Here is a 22,107-nt window from a genome sequence, read left to right as displayed (position 1 = left end):
TTACCTAAGAAACTATGCTTCTCTTCAATAAGCAGTGATAGCTTGAACAAAGTAACAAAATGATCAACAGGGGAAAGCCCGTAGAAGGTTACAACATTATCAGACAAAAACCTCTTAGAAGAGGATGGTTGACGCAAGTCCTTTACTTACAAAAGTATTGATATCAGAAAGGGTGACATTCAAAGCTCCGATACCTTTAATGCCAATTCTTTATATTAAAAAAAAATTGTGTCACAAATGGCAGACTAACGATGCGCCTTCCCCTGGTTTGAACCTTATCCACCGAAGGAAGTTCTGTTTAATCATTTTCACAAGGTTTGGCTTTTGTGCCCCATACGATATGAAACTTAGGAAACCGTGGTCAAACGTCCTGCCATTTTCACAAGCAACCAGTTATTCGAGGAACAAGTCTTTTGTTTGCAGAATTTGTAATTCAAAATCTTTTACTTCAATTGCTTTAACACTGCTTCCGTATGAGTAAAAACTTATCGTTTTCTGTGTCGAACAGAATAATTGTTCATAGCTCAGTTCCTCCTAACACACACGTTGTATGACAGGCTTGGTATAAAGTCCTGATTTTCCTGATATCAGCAGAAATTGAGGAAGAAAATGAAGAAATTTTGAGCACAATGTAAGCAAAATTCATTTAAGAACAAATTTACCCGGGAGAAGATTGTTGTTGTTCTTTTAAACACGTAAATAAAATGCAAACATTAACTACAGATAAATCGTCGAGGTTATATCCAGATATGGTTAGTGGTTTCTGATACAAATATCAAAGAAAAAAATGCGGCACATTTATACGTTGAATTAAAAACTATGTTAATGAACGATCAGAATTTTTCTTCTCTTTTTTTTTCGTACAGAAACCTAATTTATGATTGAAAATGATTATATTAAAATGTGCATTTTAAAACGATAATTACATTGCAGCATTTGACAAGAAAATCTGTTTTTTGTTTAGGATCTGAGGTGGTCTGCAAGGTCAGTTTCAGCTCGGAGAGTAATGCAATTAATCATTAGGTGCATATTTGTATTGACTTAGGCGACAGACGTTTCGCATTTCTCATTTTTATTAACTTTGGTTTTTGGTAATAGAACATTAAGTAGCGAATTTATGTCCAACCCGAAACATTTTTGATACGAATAGTGATAAGCATTTGGATGGCGTCGAAACTAGACATTTGAGTTCCGTTCTTATTCAAAAGTCATTGTAATTTACTCAATTTTTATCGCAAATTTTAGCCAAACAATCGTACGAGTAGTTCCACATACCCACAGACTCTTCGCTGAATAATGACGCGATGTACATACGGCTATTCATCTGCTATCGATAACGACGACGAAAATAATGACAAACTCTAGGCAATACGGTCCTTTTTAAATAGTAAAATGTTAAAAAAAAATGAAGTACAAGATTTGAAATCAACAGATTAAAAATACTTTACTTTGATCGATGGAAGTAATAGACTCGAGTAGCTGTTTAGCCGTTTTCTAAGAATAAATATTGATGTGCTCCAATCACTTAGTGTTTCTAACCCGACCGAGTAAAACACACATACCGGTGCGAATAGCGCAGAGGGATTCTTTTGAAAAACAACCTACCGAAATCGGACGCCTTCTCCAGTGGACTTTTTTATATGTGTCTAGAAAGGTATTCGATACTAGAAGCCAAGACCAGTTTGAACAAAATTCTTCGAAGCTTGTGTGGCTGGTGAGAAGTGATCAAAAACCGAAAACTTGCACTTTTCTTACAAAAATGTCTCCAGTTACACGAGCCGAATAGGGTCGTGTGGGGTGTCATTAGAAAGGTAATCACATGTACTATTGTGACGAATAGGGACTTGATGGTTTTAAAATTCATCCACACCGAAATATGTGCAGTTGAAGTTTTCAACCGAAGACGTACACTGTTCTTACAGAAATTTCTCGAGGTACACAAAACGTACATGGTCGTGTGGGGTATCATTTGAAAGGTAATTTTATGTGCTTTTCCATCCAGTTTCAACTTGCTACAATTGGATCTGTTCTAAAGTTTGGAGAAAAAATTTGTGGAGAAATTGGATGAACAAAAAAAGAATTTGGAGGCCTCAAAATCATGCGTCATACGCCCAACGTTTGTATGACCAATTCTCTTTTCTGTATTAGAAAACATTTTATTTAAACAAAATCGATTCACAGCAACTGACATTTCAATTCGAATTGTCTGCCTTAAAAATATACCAAAAAAGTGTCATCTTGTCCCGGGCGACATTTTATTATTTAAGAGTCATATCGCCAAGACTTCAGGTGATTGGGGAGTGATAGCTCGTTGGATTCGTCTTTCAATTCAAGGAAACACGTATCTTTCACTTTTTCTAAAAAAAATGGTTTTCTGTGAAAAGTGTTCAAAAGTGATCACATGTCAGAGGGTACCGAAAACAGTTTTTCGACAATAACTCAAGAAAAAATTATTTTAAATTGTTGTAATGTTGTACGAATGTCGGCCTTGGAAAGACCTACAGATAGAGTATACGCACTGCTTGGTGCATGTTTATCCACGATGGTTATGACTAAAAATATAGTGAATGTTCGGAGAGACTCCTTCTCTGCAGCTTCGTTGTTCCGCGGAACTGAGTATGGGGTGTTGTGGCTGGCCTCACCCACTATCGTTCCACATATAAATGAACCCAGTACTTTTGTGCTGCAAGCCCACAGATGTCTTGGAAAAAAAGTTGGTGCCAAAATGCAGATTTTTTCCTTCTTTCTGGGGGCTCTACAGCTGCAGCAGCGTCTGGAACGGTACTACGGCAGTCATTTTGTATCGTCTACTATTCTTTTACCTTATCAATAGAAAAACGCTTCGATATGTCACGAATATATCAGATCCAATGTTAGTAATATCAAGAGAAAAATTATTTAATTTTTCTCCGAGGATTTTAGTCAAATAAAGTGTTAGCGTATAGAAAATGACCTCAGGACTTCAGAACAGTAATTAGTTTTTCAGTTGGGCCAATATTTGCTACGCGACAGAAGTTTGGAAAAAGGATATGATCAAGTGGGAGCAAACGGTTTTCCAAACTCCTGTCACGTAGCAAATATTGGACCAATTGAAAAACTAGTTAGATCTGATATATTCGCGACATATCGAAGCGTTTTTCTATTGATAAGGTAAAAGAATAGTAGACGATAAAAAATGACTGCCGTAGTACCGTTCCAGATGCTGCTCCAGCTGTAGAGCCCCCAGAAAGAAGGAAAAAATCTGCATTTTGGCACCAACTTTTTTTCCAACACTTCTGTGGGCTTGCAGCACAAAAGTACTGGGTTCATTTATATGTGGAACGATAGTGGGTGAGGCCAGCCACAACACCCCATACTCAGTTCCGCGGAACAACGAAGCTGCAGAGAAGGAGTACTCTCCGAACATTCACTATATTTTTAGTCATAACCATCGTGGATAAACATGCACCAAGCAGTGCGTATACTCTATCTGTAGGTCTTTCCAAGGCCGACATTCGTACAACATTACAACAATTTAAAATAATTTTTTCTTGAGTTATTGTCGAAAAACTGTTTTCGGTACCCTCTGACATGTGATCACTTTTGAACACTTTTCACAGAAAACCAATTTTTTTTAGAAAAAGTGAAAGATACGTGTTTCCTAGAATTGAAAGACGAATCCAACGTGCTATCACTCATTAAAATCGGACACCGCTTGTTCCCCAATCACCTGAAGTCTTGGCGATATGACTCTTAACATCTCCGATTTGATCTGCATTGATGTAGTCGAAAAACCAAAAAAAAATCGGATCTATTACTTCATTTGATTTAAATATTTTGAATATGTTGATTTCAATTGTCTATAAGAACACGTTAGTCAGAGCTTGTCCTTGTCGTTGAACCCGTTGGGAAACCTAGTGACTAGTCACCTGCTACTGACAACTTAAATTAATTAGGAATGAGACCATTTTATTCTATAATAGTTTATGTTGAGTCAATTATGCAATCATCTTTTGAAAAACACTTTCCATGGCAGCTGCAGAAAATTGTTCAAGTAACTGGTACAAATGTTTTGATGTTAATTATTAAAACAAATAACAAATCGAATTGATGAACGTAACCACTAACCATATATGTCATTAGCGGCTTTCAATTTCAAGCAATTTTTTTTTTTGGAATTCTGAATATAAATATAAAATGAAATTCCACAAATTATTATTTCACGCATATTTATTGGTTGATATTGGATACATAACAACCCAATTAAATTGCAAATTGTTTCGCATTCATCTTAATCATTCAATTTCATGAATTGCGGTCGTACGGGCATAATATTAAGTTGTCAATGAAACGGATTTTTGTTTTTCGAAAATAAAATAATTTTCTTTAGCGAAAATAAATCAAGGTCTAATTTAGTATTATTACATTTTAATTTCATTTAAAACTAATAATAATAAAAGCCTGAATTCGTTTTCGCTAAATTGTATTTTACCATTTTCGACCGCATTGAGTTTTACGTACAATGGAAATGGATATATTCTCAGAAGAGCCACATTGACCTGATATGAATTTGGTTAAAATAAATTAAATTCCTCATTAAGTCCAGTCGTTTAATTTTAGCAATGACAGAGTAAAGACGTTATTTTTTAACAATCTTATTGTTTGTTGTTGAGAAGGTTAATGTGGTACACCGGTACAGAGTGAGGGAATTATGAAAACCGGCAATTTCAAATTCGATTCAAGCTATTCCTTCCACATGAAAAACAAAACGTTTTTTTTACCATACACATATGTACGTGGTGATGTTATCATGTAATAAGGTACTGCATTGCCAATTGAAAATATAATCTCACTTTCATATCTATAGATGTTGCGTTGCTGCTATTCCTCTCCGTTTCTCTTATTAAGAGTGATACCGCCAAAACATCGAACAAAATCAGACATTTTGGGACAAGTGGTCACAGATATTAATGCACAAAAAACCTCAAAAAAGCGAAAGACAAACGAAAGGAAGGGATAAAATTTCGTCGACTTGTGGTGAACTTCCGCTAAAGTCACTCCAACCCTTTGCAGTGAAACTTATCCAAGGAGGTTTTTACACGTTATGGTACTATAGAGACTAGGCTATCTCACCATACATACCATGTCTCGGACTTATGTCACTGCAGTCGGTCAGGGACTTGGGAAAATCACCTATTTTTTCACCTAAAATGATTGATATCACCAACAGGTCAACATGGACCTGGTGGTGTGTATACTCAAAATGTGCGTCTCTTCAGGGCCTACAAGGCTAGCGAAAAAAGTTTTTTTCCCAAAATTGTTTTACTCGCCTAATCGGAAGAAAACGATTTTGGGCCCCTTTTGGCAGACCCTTACTTCATGACCTCGAGCGTCGACAACAAAATATATGACACCAAACGTAGTACCACGTTTTACTCGCAACAGTTCAACGAATCGTTTGAGCTTTAAATAATATCCGTGACCCCTCGCCCCAAAGTTGTTCGAAGATTTCGCGATATCACTCTTAATCCAATTTCGTACGCTATTTAAAATGGCAAATGAAAGAAATCAGGGAAACCAAGAAGACTACAGCTTAGTTCCGAAAATGGGATTTTTAACGGGTGCAAAACAGTAAGTGGAACAAATAGAAATAAATTGACTTGTAATCGTCGGTTCGTCGAATTCTCAAACAGTGTAATAATCTCGGTAATAATCTAACAATAATATGATTTTTGAACTTACCCTGCTGGATAGGCTAAAACACCAGTCGTAGGCGACACATCGAGCGCTGCATTGCTACATACTGTTAGGCCCAACACTTTCTTCAGTTTTATCTGAAAATCGAAAAGAAGCAAAGGTTAATAACATGGCAATTTGCGAATAATTTCGTTCGTTTACTTAGAGCCTAGACGATAAACTAATGGCAAACAAGAGACGTTAATTAAAATTCATTTTTTTTTAAACTCAGACAAATTGTCTGGCATCGGTACACATTTGCATAGTTAATTGTCTGCATAATCGTTCGATTAATATAGCCGACCAGACTATTGAGACTTTACTGGATCAAGGAAAGGCGTAACGAAAGCAAAAACATTGCAAAACAACAATTTGCGTTGTTTTCAATATTTCAATATACGGTACGATCTCAACGCCATATGCAAAATTAAATTGCTTCATTTCACAACGTAAATAAAATCGATAATCCTATGACTTCAATTTATACTTACTCGGCCAATTTTGTACACAATTAATGTTATATTCCAACCTTAATACATTGTAATGATGCAACCGTACATTGGAGCTCTCCAATGGGACAACAGTTAAATATTAAAACTTTAAAAATACAATTTTAACCAAAATGTAACCTTCTCGTAACGTGTTTTTGGGTATGTCAACTAGGAAATTTTTTAAGTACCAATCAACCCACGATAACATGTTTATATAGGAATGCTAGTTTGCAACGTTTCAATGATTAAAGAATTCAATAAAATTTATTGACACCTGAACACCACACAGGTTGAATCATACATCAAAAAGCTGAGTAATTACGTATTCCAAATGAGTCTTAATTACCACATCAATTATTTAGAAATGAACTGTAAAAAAAAGTGGATGGAAACAAAAATTGTTTATTGTGTATTGTGCACCAAGTATCCATCTGTAACCGCAAGAAAAAAGCGAAAGGAAAACGAGATTAATTAACAAACTAACTTTCTTTGTAATCCATCATCGTTCGTGTATCTCGACGACGAGATTTATCTTATAAAAAACATCTTATCATAATCGCTTCTCAAAGCAAACTTCTTCGGCTACTTTATGTTGAGTTTGATGTTTTGACATACTTTGATTATCGCGGCTTTTAGCGAGCGGTGTAATGTTAATTTATGACTTGTTAAATTGATGTAGGAAATTTTCTACTCTACGAGCGGCTAATCTTTCAGTAGAAATGGTTTTTAGCCCCGTACGAAGTACAAAGGGGCTTATAGGATTACGATGCTGTGTGTAATTGATGGAATTCGAAGCAGACGGTAAGGGCAAAGTGTTTGCCTATGTTCATAGATGACGAATCCGCAATAAAAATTTTGTCTGTCCGTCTGTCCGTCTGTCCGTCTGTCACGTCGATATCTTGAGTAAATCAAATCCGATTTCAAAAATTTTTTTTCCCCTGAAAGATAGTCGAAGTAGTGAGGCTAAGTTCGAAGATGGGCAAATTCGGGTCGGCCCTTCGTGAGTTAGGGCCACCTAAGTGATTGGTGATATTTATGGCAAAATAAACGATGGAAATGTAAATGACACGGCAAATGATAGGTATTGTCAATACCAATCCAGGAAAAAAAAGTTTTTTAAAATCGGATGAGTGGACCGTGAGTTAGGGCCTTAGAAGTGAAATGCTACTAGGGCCCTATGTATATTTTACATAGAACTCGAGTAAATTTCATTCGTTTTTCGTAATTTTTGTTTGATTTGGAAGGTAATCGAATGCCGAATAGAATGTTGTTGAAAAAAAAATTAAATTTGGGTCCTTGGCCTAAGGCCGCTACTAGGGCCCTATGTGTATTTCACATATAACTCGAGTAAATTTAATCCGTTTTTGGTAATTTTTGTTTCATTTGGAAGGTAATCAAAGGCCGAATAGAATGTAGTTGAAAAAAATTTTAAATTTGGGTCCTCGGACTGAGGCCGATACTAGGGCCCTATGTGTATTTTACATATAACTCGAGCAAATTTCATTCGTTTTTCGTAATTTTTTTTTCATTTTGAAGGTAATCAAAGGCCGAATAGAATGTAGTTGAAAAAAATTTTAAATTTGGGTCCTCGGACTGAGGCCGATACTAGGGCCCTATGTGTATTTTACATATAACTCGAGCAAATTTCATTCGTTTTTCGTAATTTTTGTTTCATTTTGAAGGTAATCAAAGGCCGAATAGAATGTAGTTGAAAAAAATTTTAAATTTGGGTCCTCGGACTGAGGCCGATACTAGGGCCCTATGTGTATTTTACATATAACTCGAGCAAATTTCATCCGTTTTTCGTAATTTTTGTTTCATTTTGAAGGTAATCAAAGGCCGAATAGAATGTAGTTGAAAAAAATTTTAAATTTGGGTCCTCGGACTGAGGCCGATACTAGGGCCCTATGTGTATTTTACATATAACTCGAGCAAATTTCATCCGTTTTTCGTAATTTTTGTTTCATTTGGAAGGTAATCAAAGGCCGAATAGAATGTAGTTGAAAAAAATTTTAAATTTGGGTCCTCGGACTGAGGCCGATACTAGGGCCCTATGTGTATTTTACATATAACTCGAGCAAATTTCATTCGTTTTTCGTAATTTTTGTTTCATTTTGAAGGTAATCAAAGGCCGAATAGAATGTAGTTGAAAAAATTTTAAATTTGGGTCCTCGGACTGAGGCCGATACTAGGCCCTTCAAAAAATAAAATTTTAGGGCGATTTGAAATTTTTGTTTCATTTGAAAGGAACGTCGTACGGGGCTTCGTAATTGCGCTATGCGCAATTTATAAGATGTACACATTACATAATAACTTTACTTTAACTACATTAACCGGCGCAATAGGCTTACGGTCAAAGTAGGGTGACAGACGAACTAGGGTCACGTACGCAATAGATATACGGGTTTGTACGGGGCTCAGTCGCAGCAAACGCTCCGACTGTTCTGATGGCTCGTTTTGTTAATATAAGCCGGAAAGTGATAGCCATGGCAAAATTAACTTTCTTCGAACGGCAGGCGCAATTTATAATGATTGGCTCTGCCACATCTTTTGCTTAATTGTGTCATTGTAGTTAACAATAGACCAGCCGTTCCTAAAACACTAAATGGATTCTGTTTAAGGGTGCAATGACTTAATAAAAGATTGTAAAGTACTTTGGCAGCGCCTCGAGTGACAAACTCTACATCTAGTGCCTCAGAAAGCATTTACAATTTAGCATGCTGGTGGAATTTCTTCCTGCGAGCAAAATAATCCTAAAATTGCCGCTTTTTAAAAATTGCCGCAACTGGGTTGTGGTGATAAATTCTATTTCCAAACGCAGGCGAGAAAATAGTCATTTTCTCATCACAGCTGAAACTTCGGGAGTCTTTGTTGTAAACATTATGTTGACCTCGGGAAAAAGTTGGAAATTTCATTTTCTCGTGTGATGTGTGGCCCTCGCTATACTCTAGTCACAAACAACACCATCGAAATGAAATTTCGAACTTTTCTTCACTCGGTGAGCAAATAACTGTTTCATTTGTGCGGTTTGATTAGCCTAATTTTCTCCACCATGAGAAAATGACGGTTTGTCTGATGACAGCTATGGGCAGAAAATGTATTTTTTCTCCCTTGTCATGTCCAGACGGGAGAAATTAACATTTCATCAAATCTAAATTGATGTTTGCCGTTTGCGTCTCGTGGAGAAAACTGATTAATCACACCTTGCCCAAGTAAATAACTATTTTGGGAGCTAGATGTGTAGTTTGTCGCTTGAGGCTGCAGGTACATCGTGTACCAAAAAAAAGTATTATTGTCACCGAGTTGCATTACACCGTTTTTCTCAATCAAGCCAACGAAAGTTTTACTTTTCGTCACTGAGTAGAGAAAATAACTATTTTGACTGAGGTCTAAACATTGAATTATGGTTCTAATCTGTGACAATAGGCATTGCAAAAATGAACGAGAAGGAAAGGTTTACATTTTTTAATCCAAAACAAAACATCGAAACTTTTCTGTTTTACAACAATTCTATTGCTGTAACCGAACTGTCGGCTTCATAACATTATACAAATTCGAATGAAATACCATTTCTCAAATTCGTCGTATTCAATTTCGTGGGCGTTTATTTGTCCGCTTCCATTAATATAAGTTGCTGTCGTCGATTTTTCTTAGTTTGTTTTTTTTTCGGTAAAAATACAATTTTGATTTTATCAACGACAAAATCTACAGTCTTATGAATTACGAGATAAAATGTGTATAAGCTGCATGATAATCTTATCGGCAGTATTTTTTGCGTGTGTTTCCCAAATCTGGAAAATTACAGATGAAGACAACTAAATACCGACAGGTTTTGATTTGGTAGTTTGGTTAGCAAGTGAACGCCTAGATTCTTATGTTTCAACATTTCGTTCCGCGACTATTGCAATCTTGCAAAAAATACAGAAAATCAAAATCTAGGTTTTCTTTTGTTAAACAGACTATGTGGATTTCAAATTCAAACCACAAATGTATCTCCCAAAAATGTCTGCTTTTACTTTTCTTTGACTGTATTTGACTGAATGTGTTATCATTCAGAATGAAATCGAATCGGTGCTTTTGACATTTTATTATGAATGAAGGGGTAAGGCTCCTTTTGATTACAATTCTTCCGTGTACTAAAGTTCAAGTCATTTCATTTGTTTCTGCCGAAAGGTTTTTTTAGATGAAAAATCATTTTCTAGATTTTTCTTTTAAGGGTACAACATCAAAGGCTATGTGCAAACAATATGTTTGTACAGGGAAATGTTAATGGAAAACGGATTTAATTATGCAGCTGCAAATACTCTTGATGCCTGCATCAATATTTCAAAACATGAAAGTAATGTAAACGTTATTTATGTCGAAAACTAAGCAGACTTCTATGAGTTAAGCATCACAGCCACCTAATAACTTATACAAGCAGATTAGACAAGCAAGCAAACAACTAAACTATGTCTACATGTTGGGTGGGTCAGATCCCTGACTGTCTAAATTTCTCAATAGATTGTAAGGGAAATGATTTCTGAATAATTTCAATCAAATGTAAATTTCGATGACCACAAAAACATAATCAGAAAAAGAAATTCTAGAACGGTCCTAGTCTCTCATTGATAATTTCATTTTGACCAGGGGTAATTTCGCCCAGAGCTTTCTTGTTCGAAGTTACCTTTATGTTCCATGCGGTACTATTGTCTATAAAATGCACAGGTCTAAAAATTGCGTCTTCAGTTAAAATAATTCTTGTGTGAATTCCGAGCCTCGCTCCGCTATTTTTTAATTGTTTGAGAATTACTCCAGTCATCGTGTTAACAAAGAGAAGAAAAGGCTTCTTTTGAGAACTACTACCATATCGTTGAACCGATACCAACGCATCTTCAACCTTGAACTTAGGATTTCAATGCTTCATCGAATAAAACAAAGTTTTTGAAAATTGGTTGAGATTGGCTAAAGATATCGTGTTAATAAAGGCACAACAGTGTTACGTTTAGAGGGATTCTTTTGAAAAACGACCTGTTGAAATCGGACCCATTTTCCAGTGGACTTTGGTATATGTGCCTCAATAGGTATTGGTCCCTAGGAGCCAAAAATAATTTTTTGAAAATTCATCGATGCTTGCGTGGATAGCGAGAGCTGATCGAAAACCGAAAACATACACTTTTCATCTGGAAATTTCTTCGGCTACACGAAGCATACAAGGTCGTGTAAAGTGTCATTAGAAAGGTAATTGCATGTACTTTCGGGGCAATGAGTCGATCATGGGAGGTAAAATGCAACGCTGAGGAGTTACGAGCAGTTGAAAGTATGGGTAAAAGCTTGATTATTTCTGCGAACTTCTGACGGTTCCTCTGCATTCGAAAAGCAACAAAAACATCAAAAAACTGTTTCCCCTAATTGCTACTGGTCTTAGCTTTCTAATGCATGTTTTCGGTTTTCAAAAAATTATTTTTGGCTTCAAGGGACTAATACCTATTGAGGCACATATAAAAAAGTCCACTGGAAAATGGGTCCGATTTCGGCAGGTCGTTTTTCGAAAGAATCCCTCTTAACGATTGTCATCATATTTCCATACATTTTTAATCACATAGTGATCGTGTTACGTATGTACGGTGTATTTTCTGCTGTAAGACCCATGACTTACAGTCAATGGAATAAGAAATTATGCAACTCCTATGGCACCGACAATTTTTATTTAGCATCTGTCAGCAAAATGGCACCGTCAGGTAAATGTTATTCCTTTGTCTTTCCTACGTGGCTTTAATCTATTGACTCATAATAAAACCACTGAATTTCTCACTATCTTACCGTTTGTTCTTAATTTGGTTTTACAATTAAATTGTCCATCATGTTCAGTACTTGTTAACATTCTAAGTTAACAGTCTTGGTTACAATGAAAATTTTTGCAACATAGTTGGTCTATTTTATCGGTAAAAACATAGTTTTAAAGCTGAAAGACAATTATAAAATTCGCAATAAAACTAAATGTTGTGGATGGATCAGTTTTAAATTGCTGTTGTCCAATAAAATATTTACATTCAACCTAATTCAATGTTTAATTGGGAAGCGAGAGAACCTTTTTGATATTTTAGCTAGATCCGAATGCACAATAAAAAAAAAAACTTGAAGGTTGTTAGTCTTTGAGTTGAGACAGTAATTGCATCTAAATCTCATTACATTACATCCCGCTTTGCATGCAATTATTTTCATATTGATCGAACGTGAGTGAGTAGGTAGATGGTGAATGATTATTCAATTGCAAGTGCATTCCATAAACGATTTTATGAAAGAAATAATAATCAAAATATTTATTAAATCGCATCAAGAGTTACCCGCAGTTCTATTAACCAACAGAAATAATGCGTTGTGTTTATTATATAATTAACACCTCTCGGTCGGAACGAGCACATTTTGCACGGACAAGTATAATAAACACATTCTCCAGCATATGTGGCATTGTAAAAACGGAAAAAAATTATTTCTGGATTGCATTTGAAATTGCATTTCGAACAGCAAAAATGTTGTTACATTTTCGATAAAAATTTGATTCAATTTGACATAAATTTTGAACCTTCAGGCAATAAATTGCATTACATAATATTGTGTACCCTACCACATAGACTGTCGTGTAAGTTCAATTTTACGAATGAAAAACATGATTATCCACACGATTTTTGTTGAAAAAATTTGTGGAATCTCAGTGACTTGCCAGCCGAGAGAGAAAACATGAGAATTTTCATTCGACTGGATGGCAATTGGCAATAAAATAAGATTTTGAAATCAGATACAAAGATGATGTTGGAAATGTATTTTTATTATTCTGATATCAGATCCGTATGTCAGGAAACAGAAGATTTATTGGTCATTATCCAATAAATGTATTGTTCTATAATGATTAACTCTGGCATTGATGGCTGGAAGAGGTTCATAAACGCCTACGATTTATTGAGTGCAGGGTATGTTATTAAGGAATTTGTTAAGAGCAATGAACCCTTTGCAAATGTTTAGCCTACACTTAGGCGGAAGAACATTCCGTTAAAGGAAAAATTGGTTTGTGAGTCCTAACTCAACCCTTGGAGGAACCTGTACATAAATTTGCACAATCTGCAATGGTTTCCCCAAGTGGGAAGAGTTATCACCCACAAACCAATTTTTCCTTTCAAAGTCCTTTTACATTTGCAAATTTTTAGCCTACATTTAGGCGGAAAAACATTCCTTTAAAGGAAAAATTGGTTTGTGAGTCTTTCAACCCTTGGAGAAACCTGTACATAAGTCTGCACAATCTGCAATGGTTTCTCCAAGTGGGATACTTATCACCCACAAACCAATTTTTCCTTTCAAAGTCCTGTTACATTTGCAAATTTTTAGCCTACATTTAGGCGGAAAAACATTCATTTAAAGGAAAAATTGGTTTGTGAGTCTTTCAACCCTTGGAGAAACCTGTACATAAGTCTGCACAATCTGCAATGGTTTCTCCAAGTGGGATACTTATCATCCACAAACCAATTTTTCCTTTCAAAGTCCTGTTACATTTGCAAATTTTTAGCCTACATTTAGGCGGAAAAACATTCATTTAAAGGAAAAATTGGTTTGTGAGTCTTTCAACCCTTTAAAGGAAAAATTGGTTTGTGAGTTATGAATTAACCCACTTGGAGAAACCTGTGCATAAAACACAATCTGCAAAGGTTTCTCCAAGCGGGATAACTTATCACCCACAAACCAATTTTTCCTTTCAATGTCCTCTTTTTCGAAAAAAGATTTTGGTTCAAAGTAATCATCAAAAAACGAATATTTTTCCGCCTAAATGTAGGCTGAAAATTTGCAGAGGGTCAACTGCTCTTAAATCATTCAAATGAGTAGATTTCGTTGAATTCAATTCCAAGAAATATCGTTTACAGGTTCACTGTAGATTCAATTCAAAAACAACCAAAAACAACGGATAGAAAATCAATGAATTGTTACAACAGGTTGCACTGCGGAAATTAATTCCCCTCCCTCCTCGATGAGTGACATAATCTTGCCAATGGGCCCTTATGATGTGCTAATAATCGTAAAATAATGTCACGTTCGATATCATAACAATTTACTGTTTTTCACACATGTCTCTGCGTTCCGATCGATCAATTCTGTGTCCAATTTATTACTCACTTCCTTAATCCATTACCAATTGTCTGACAATCTAATAGCTTTACACTATTTTCGTTTAGTTCGCAATTCCACTTTTTTTTCGTATCTAACATTCCGATGGTAGAGTAAGACCAAAGTAATTTGCATAATGTGGACGCAAAAGAAATCTCAAATGTGATTCAGATCAACCAATTTGATAGTATGCCTATAAATGCCATTTTAACAAATGTTATTGTCCAACTTCCTCATTACAATTGAAACACATTTGAAAGCATGTAGCATTGCAAAATCCAAAATTGAAAGAAGTAAAAAAAAAAAATCGGTTGAAAAAGGCAGTTAAAGACGTTTAAAATTCGCAAAATTTCTTATGACTTTTAGTAAACAAAAAAGCGCATACCAAACAAAACAAAGAGCTTAATATAAATGGTTTTTCTTCGGAACAGAGAGAAGAAGAAGAAGAAAAAAAAAACTTGAAAATCCAATTTGTATTATACAGTTTGGGCGTTTAACAACAATCGCCCACTAAACATTTTCACATATAAACGAACCAACTGACCGCGTTAATAATTCAATTTGTTTTTATGTAATACCATACGATATGACAAGTGTTGTCGCTTGTTTTGGATTTTTGCATTAATGGAAACTTTTTTTCGATTTTGTTTTTTTCTGTCGAATTTTTTAAATATTTTTTTTTTTAACATTTTTGAGCGTTAACAGTGTTTTAAATCATAGCATTTTTCGTAAATAAATTATAGTTCGCATTATGTGTTTATCTTCAACACAATGGCAAGGTCAAAATTCGGGTTTTATGTGGGTGTGAATTATCAAGTTAGAGTTGATGTTAATATGTGTACTTAACAGATATGATGGGCAAAAAAATGATAATTTTAATTTCAATTTTTACGAATTTCAACAAAAATTTATGCTAATTAATGGATCCTGATTGAGAACAAAGTTTATGTTGATATAATCTACGCCGGTATAATGAAGTGATTAGCAATCATTCGAGAAAAAAAAATTGTTTGATTAAATTTTAGCGGTAGCTTGGAGTATGTACTGAGTTATACTGGGCTTCAAGTAATTCTTATCTGTTAAATTAAGTTTTGAAGAAGAAGGCCCCACATAAACTTTGGTAATGTTTCGAATTAAATTCACAAATTGAAGTGAGGTAAAATTTTCCTTTTCTCCTGAGCAATAGCAATTCTGGATAATTTATTCGCTCTCATTGCCAATATAATCAAAGCAGGGCTTACTTTAGAGAATTAAAATTCTGAAAATTCCGAAAATTCTGAAAAAGTTCCGAAAAATTCTGAAAAAATTCCTAAAAAATATTTCGGAATTGTTAGGAATTTTTTCAGAATTTTTCGGAACTTTTTCAGAATTTTCGGAATTTTCAGAATTTTAATTCTCTAAAGTAAGCCCTGAATCAAAGAAGTTAGTAAAGCCAACACTCTAGAGTTTTTTTCATGTGACGATAGGATTAAAAACCAGCGGTACAATCTTCAGAAAATTGAGTCAGTTATTAAGATATGCTGATGACCTAGACTTAATTGGATGGAACATTGACATCGTTAAAGAGAATTTCATGAAAATTTAAGATAGGGGTGCTGAGTTCGGTCTCAAGGTCAGTGAGAGAAAAACCAAGTACATGACAACTTCATTGTCTGATAGCAGACCAACGGAATATACGCTGGAGGTGAATGGAAAACACTTCGAGACTGTCGACAGCTTTATTTACCTTGGGTCGCTGGTCAATAGTGACAATAGCATCGGAGAGGAAATACGTAGAAGGGTAACGCTTGGTAACAGGAAAGCTCATCCGGTCAAAAACACTCAACCGCAACCTTAAGTGCGAATTGTACAGATCGCTGATTCGACCAGTTGTAGCATATGGAAGCTTGGAAGCTTGTTGCATGACACAAAGTGACGAAAAGACACTTTTTGTTTTTGAAAGGAGAATTCTTCGATCAATTTTTGGAGGTGTCAATGTGAACGGCAACTGGAGAAGAAGATGCAACCATGAGCTGTATCAGCTTTACAAGGAGCCTGATATATAGTCAAATTCATCAAAATCAATCGATTCAGATGGCTCGGTCATGTACAAAGAATGAACGAGGAACGAGTACCACTGAAACTGCTAAATACAAATCCCGATGGAAGACGCAGACCAGGAAGACCAAGAGCGAGATGGAAAGATGCAATTGAGTCTGATCTAAAAGTACTAAGAGTGAGCAACTGGAGAACGTTGGCGCGGAATAGGTCCGATTGGAGAAGATTGCTGAATAGTAGGTTGTAGTGCCCGCCTAAGTAAGTAAGTAAGACGATAGGATTAAGAACGCAATGACTCAGTGTAAAGATTATCGGCTGGAGTTCTGTGGAACCCACAGTGTGGGTCTCGAGCGTAAATCTCATGAGGTTCGTGAAGAATTTTCTACAAACATTTCTCATTGCAGATTAATAAAAAAAACCTCCCGACACTTAGAACTACGGTAGTAGATGCAGTTATTGTACTCGTTCGAGCTGTACTGTAATGAAAGTAATTCCGGAGGGATTACACTTTAATTCCAAAAAAGATTAGGTCGCGGTATTCTCTAAAAGATTCTAAATCTAGGTCCATATCGTCCAAATCTCTATCTGTGCGAAGGAATGCAAAACAAAAAAAATATTGGGGCGTTAAGTGTTGAAGTAAGCGTACCCATTATGGTAATCAAATTAAAATAAGAACATGAGTGGGGGAGATGTGAAAGAATTAGTCTGTAACACCAGTGGCACTTAGTTAGCAAATCCCACCCACAGAATCTACTTTGACAGCTAAGCAAAATCCATTTTAGGTACAAATAGTCTAGTTCTAAGTACCGATGGAAGAATCATTTTAGAATTCAATTTTCAACTTCTCAAAGACTAATCGGTAGGGCGTATCGAATTTTGAGAATTTTAAGGGTCGCGATAGCCTGTGTGCGGAAAACGTAGATCATTGAAAACTAAGTCCAGGCATATGGTTGATGGATCCGAAGGTGCCCGGGAAGAAGTCCCCCCGGACGACTTTAACTTTCAAATGGTCATAACTCGGAAAGTTAAGAGTATTTTTGAAAACAATGTTCTAGCAGGATGTAGAGCGTTAAAAACTCTACAAAACTGCCAAAGAAACCGATGGTCCAAAAGGTGTGTCTGTCGAGGTTTTCTAACATCGAAAGTTCGACATTTTGGTTTTTGACTTTTATTTCCTGAGAGACAAATTATTAACTTTAGCTTTTGGCATGAGGTTGTAGAGGAGGTCGAGTACTACCAGTACACTAGGCATTGTCCCGGTCGGCGATCCATCCGAAACCAACATTAATGAATGAACTTTTTAAGTGTACCCACGTCGCCCACGAAGCCAGTGCAGACACTGTAACCGGTGTTGCTGAGTCGAGGTAACCTTGGCCAGTAAGTGCACATAATATTCCATAACAGTAGCTGAACTCTTTTACAAAATATTTGGGATCTCGATGTAGCACATTATATTGACACGGTATACCACGAAGTTCAACCTTTTGTAAAAATATCGAAAAATGTGTATTTGCAACGAAATCGACTTCGTACTACTGTTCGTGGGTCAAATAACTAATTAAAACGATTATTTGTTGTTTTTCTCACAAATTTCACTTTCTCAGATTTTGTAGTACAAAATGTGCTACACCGAATTCTTAAATATTTTGTAAAAGAGTTCAGCTACTGTTATGGAATATTATGTGCACTTACTGGCCAAGGTTACCTCGACTCAGCAACACCGGTTACAGTGTCTGCACTGGCTTCGTGGGCGACGTGGGTACACTTAAAAAGTTCATTCATTAATGTCGAAAAAGTGGTTTCGGAAGGATCGCCGACCGGGAAAATGCCTAGTGTACTGGTAGTACTCAACCTCCTCTACAACCTCATGCCAAAAGCTAAACTTAATAATTTGTCTCTCAGGAAATAAAAGTCAAAAACGAAAATGTCGAACTTTCGATGTTAGAAAACCTCGACAGACACGCCTTTTGGACCATCGGTTTCTTCGGCAGTTTTGTAGAGGATTTTTAACGCTCTACATCCTGCTAAAACATTGTTTTCAGAAATACTCTCAGCTTTCCGAGTTATGACCATTTGAAAGTTAAAGTCGTCCGGGGGGACTTCTTCCCGGGTACCTTCGGATCCATCAACCATATGCCTGGAATTAGTTTTCAATGATCTACGTTTTCCGCACACAGGCTATCGCGGCCCTTAAAATTCTAAAAATTCGATTCGCCCTACTAATCGGTTATAGAGCAGATAGAAATCGTGAATTGAATGACTTGGGATTAAGTTCATGGGAATAAAATTATCCAGAAGGCTGAAGGAGTTATACAATTGTGGTACAGTGTTATTAAACGACACCTTAAAGTACTTGGTCATGTAATACCATTTATTCCATGGAAAAATTTTGATACTGAGCCTGCTACCACGTTACCAAAATAATCGTTTTTTAATTTTAATTTTCTATTTCAACTGCTTAAGTTTACCCATTTCCGATAATTGCATCCAATTAATTTATTTAAAAAATGCAAAACTTTCAAACTGTCCCGCACAGCGACTTTATGACGGAAATTCTAGTTAGTTACGCTAATTAACATTATTCTGTTTTCGGTGCTGTTCACCAGTGGTGTAAGTATATACCGGAAATTAATCGATTTTTTTTCATATTAACGAAAATATTCACGTCTAAGATCCGGTATGAATTTGGAATGAGTAAAATTCACAAAGTATAAATTCTTGTTCACTGTTTATTCACCTCTTTCTGTATATTAACCTTGACATTGCCTACATATTGCTCTGGTAATAATGATTTCATTTTGGTTGTAACTTTTGAGAAAGAAGTCAACCAACCGAAAATGTAAAAGTAACAGAACAGTATATTACAAACCTGATACGCAGCTATTTCGTCGCTGGTAAAAAGTTGAACAGGTGATGAATTTCGCGGGGCAAACATTTTTTTAATCCAATGTTGAATGGTCATGAATTGCACTTATAATAATTCGTTTGAGATGTACACAAACTTAACATATTTTCTGTCGTACGTAGGGTTTTACTGCTTCTAATAAAAGATTCATCAATTTTTATGGCGGTATAACAACGTGTCTGTGTATCGGATCGGAAGTGAATCAGTATCAAACACATTCCAATGAAGGACGATCAATTATTCTATCGACATGTCTATCTATCGATCTGATCTGATGAATACATTTTCGATTCAAGATCATAATATCATGATAACTGGCAATAAAAAAAAATTGATTTTTTTATAAGTTCGAAGCGAACAACGTCGACTGCGCTTATTAAAAACTGTTTAAAACAACATTTACTGGTTTTAATTAGCGACCGTGTAGTTCAAACAAATAACAAATCGTTTACTGGAGATATGTTATTTACGGCACGGATTCCAAAAATTGTTTAATATCGATTGGGCTCTCAAGTAATGAACATTTTCTATGATGTTGCATGATAGCTTCACATTATTCATCCGATAACATTAAACCGAACCCAAATAATAATTTTACTTTGGAGAGGAATTTTACAACTTCATTTTAGCTATATTTAATGTATAATTAAGAAATAACAGTCCATGACCTTGGGGTGAAAGTTCGGCTAATAATTATAACGGGGCCATAATCATTATTCCCCGATGTTTAAATGAAAAACTAAATCCTTCCATTTCTCGCACGAACATTAAATCGTGAAGTGCTGGCCTATTTATTACAAAAGACCAGGAGTGGTAGAAAATGTTTACATCGAGCAAAATGACGTCATTTCAAAGCACGGAACGTCAATGCAAGTAAATCAAAACGAACATTTTTTTATAGTTTCATTCGAGAAACAACTACTGAAACTGAGTTTTTATATGAAAAACTATTTGCCAATTTGAAGACAAAAGTCTCCTGTAGCGACAAAAAAATGATTCAAAGCTGAACACGACAATGAAATCTTAATGTGAATAAATATATAATTTCCCATATACACAGACGCGCAATTTGTTACACCGTCATCTCAATCGTAAATGAATTGACGTATAAAGGTAGCGATTGATGTTAGTTCGATTGCAAATTTTAATTTTCTTCTCTAAGTCATTTCGACCGAAACGTACAATCGAAATGTTGAGGTAGAAAAAAAGTTGGATTCTTTTCAAAATTTAATTGTTATGCCACGGTAAGCAAACATCGAGTAACTAATCAATAAGAAACACTGTAATCCCACATCGTTAATCCAATTTTGGGATAAGAATCAAATTTGTAAGAATTCTTATTTTAGTAATCCACACCTTTATTTCACTGAATGGGAACCACTTCAATAAATAATTATTTTTTTTTCTGTTATTTTCTTTCGTAAGTTCGTTTAAATTAAAATGCGATTCTCTATTAATTTCGTTTTGCCGTTTGTTTTTTTATCTTGTCCACATAAGCATTAATTTTTATTTTATCGTTTTCGAAGGCGATTTTTGCTATAGATAAATTATCAAAATAAATAGCAAAACAAAAAACAACACGAAACCGACGACAAAATTATTTTTTTTTAGAATGTGTTACCGACAAGCGTTACAGGTAAACTAAAACAACGATTCAATCCACACACATATCTTACCATTTGGTTGAAAAATTTCTAAATGTTATACAAGAATGTGTTGGAGGAATATCATTTTCATTATAATAATTTTGTTCGTTCATTCTCTTCTCATACGTGTGAATATATTCATACATCCATAACAACTGGTTGAGATGGTGTTTGTGTAGTTAACTTTCGGTGGTAAAATTATAAGGTAACCCAGCATCAACAATAAGTCAAAAGTATAAATAATGAACACAAATTTTCGATAGATTGAAAGATATTACATTCGGTGTGTATCTCTCTTTTGGTTCGGAAGCAACAAACAACGAACAGATCTGAGGTTCACAACTTAGATTGATAACTTCGAGATTGAGCAATGAAATTGAACTTAACATTTCTACTCAAGACGTACACGATTTCGTTGATTTTTAGCCCCGTACGAAGTACGAAGGGGCTTATAGGATTACGATGCCGTGTGTAATTGATGGAATTCGAAGCAGACGGTAAGGGCAAAGTTTTTGCCTATGTTCATAGATGACGAATCCGCAATAAAAATTTGGGCCGTCTGTCCGTCTGTCTGTCACGTCGATATCTTGAGTAAATCAAATCCGATTTCAAATTTTTTTTTTGCCTGAAAGATAGTCGAAATAGTGAGGCTAAGTTCGAAGATGGGCATATTCGGGTCGGCCCTTCGTGAGTTAGGGCCACCTAAGTGATTTAAGGTCTTTTGGTGATATTTATGGCAAAATAAACGATGGAAATGTAAATGACAGGATAGGTATTGTCAATACCAATCCAGGAAAAAAAAGTTTTTTAAAATCGGGTGAGTGGACCGTGAGTTAGGGCCTTAGAAGTGAAAAGCTACTAGGGCCCTATGTGTATTTTACATAGAACTCGAGTAAATTTTATTCGTTTTTCGTAATTTTTGTTTCATTTGGAAGGTAATGAAAGGCCGAATAGAATGTTGTTGAAAAAAAAATTAAATTTGGGTCCCTGGACTAAGGCCACTACTAGGGCCCTATGTGTATTTTACATACAACTCGAGTAAATTTCATCCGTTTTTCGTAATTTTTGTTTCATTTGAAAGATAATCGAACACCGAATAGAATGTTGTTGAAAAAAAAATTAAATGTAGGTCCTTGGACTAAGGCCGCTACTAGGGCCCTATGTGTATTTTACATATAAC

At 35.4% G+C, this 22,107-nt stretch overlaps 1 protein-coding gene across 3 annotated transcripts in view; it reads right to left on the bottom strand.

Annotated features, from left to right (window-relative positions):
- Positions 1-21,061, bottom strand: part of LOC119072719 (mitogen-activated protein kinase-binding protein 1) — a 44,485-nt gene extending 23,424 nt beyond the window's left edge. Inside the window, exons 1-3 of one of the 3 annotated variants that reach the window (XM_037177994.1) lie at positions 20,638-21,061; positions 19,246-19,416; positions 5,722-5,813 (exon numbers count right to left, since the gene is read on the bottom strand). In XM_037177994.1, the coding sequence (XP_037033889.1) occupies positions 5,722-5,813; positions 19,246-19,338 (185 nt within the window). In that variant the 5' untranslated portion in view covers positions 19,339-19,416; positions 20,638-21,061. The remainder of the gene's footprint in view (positions 1-5,721; positions 5,814-19,245; positions 19,417-20,637) is intronic. The other 2 variants (XM_037177993.1, XM_037177995.1) reach the window with 2 other exon arrangements.
- Between the last annotated feature and the right edge of the window lie 1,046 nt (positions 21,062-22,107).

Source organism: Bradysia coprophila (genome assembly GCF_014529535.1).
Source record: "Bradysia coprophila strain Holo2 chromosome IV unlocalized genomic scaffold, BU_Bcop_v1 contig_84, whole genome shotgun sequence".
Classification (NCBI taxonomy): domain Eukaryota; kingdom Metazoa; phylum Arthropoda; class Insecta; order Diptera; family Sciaridae; genus Bradysia; species Bradysia coprophila.
This window is presented reverse-complemented; position numbering and strand designations above follow the sequence as displayed.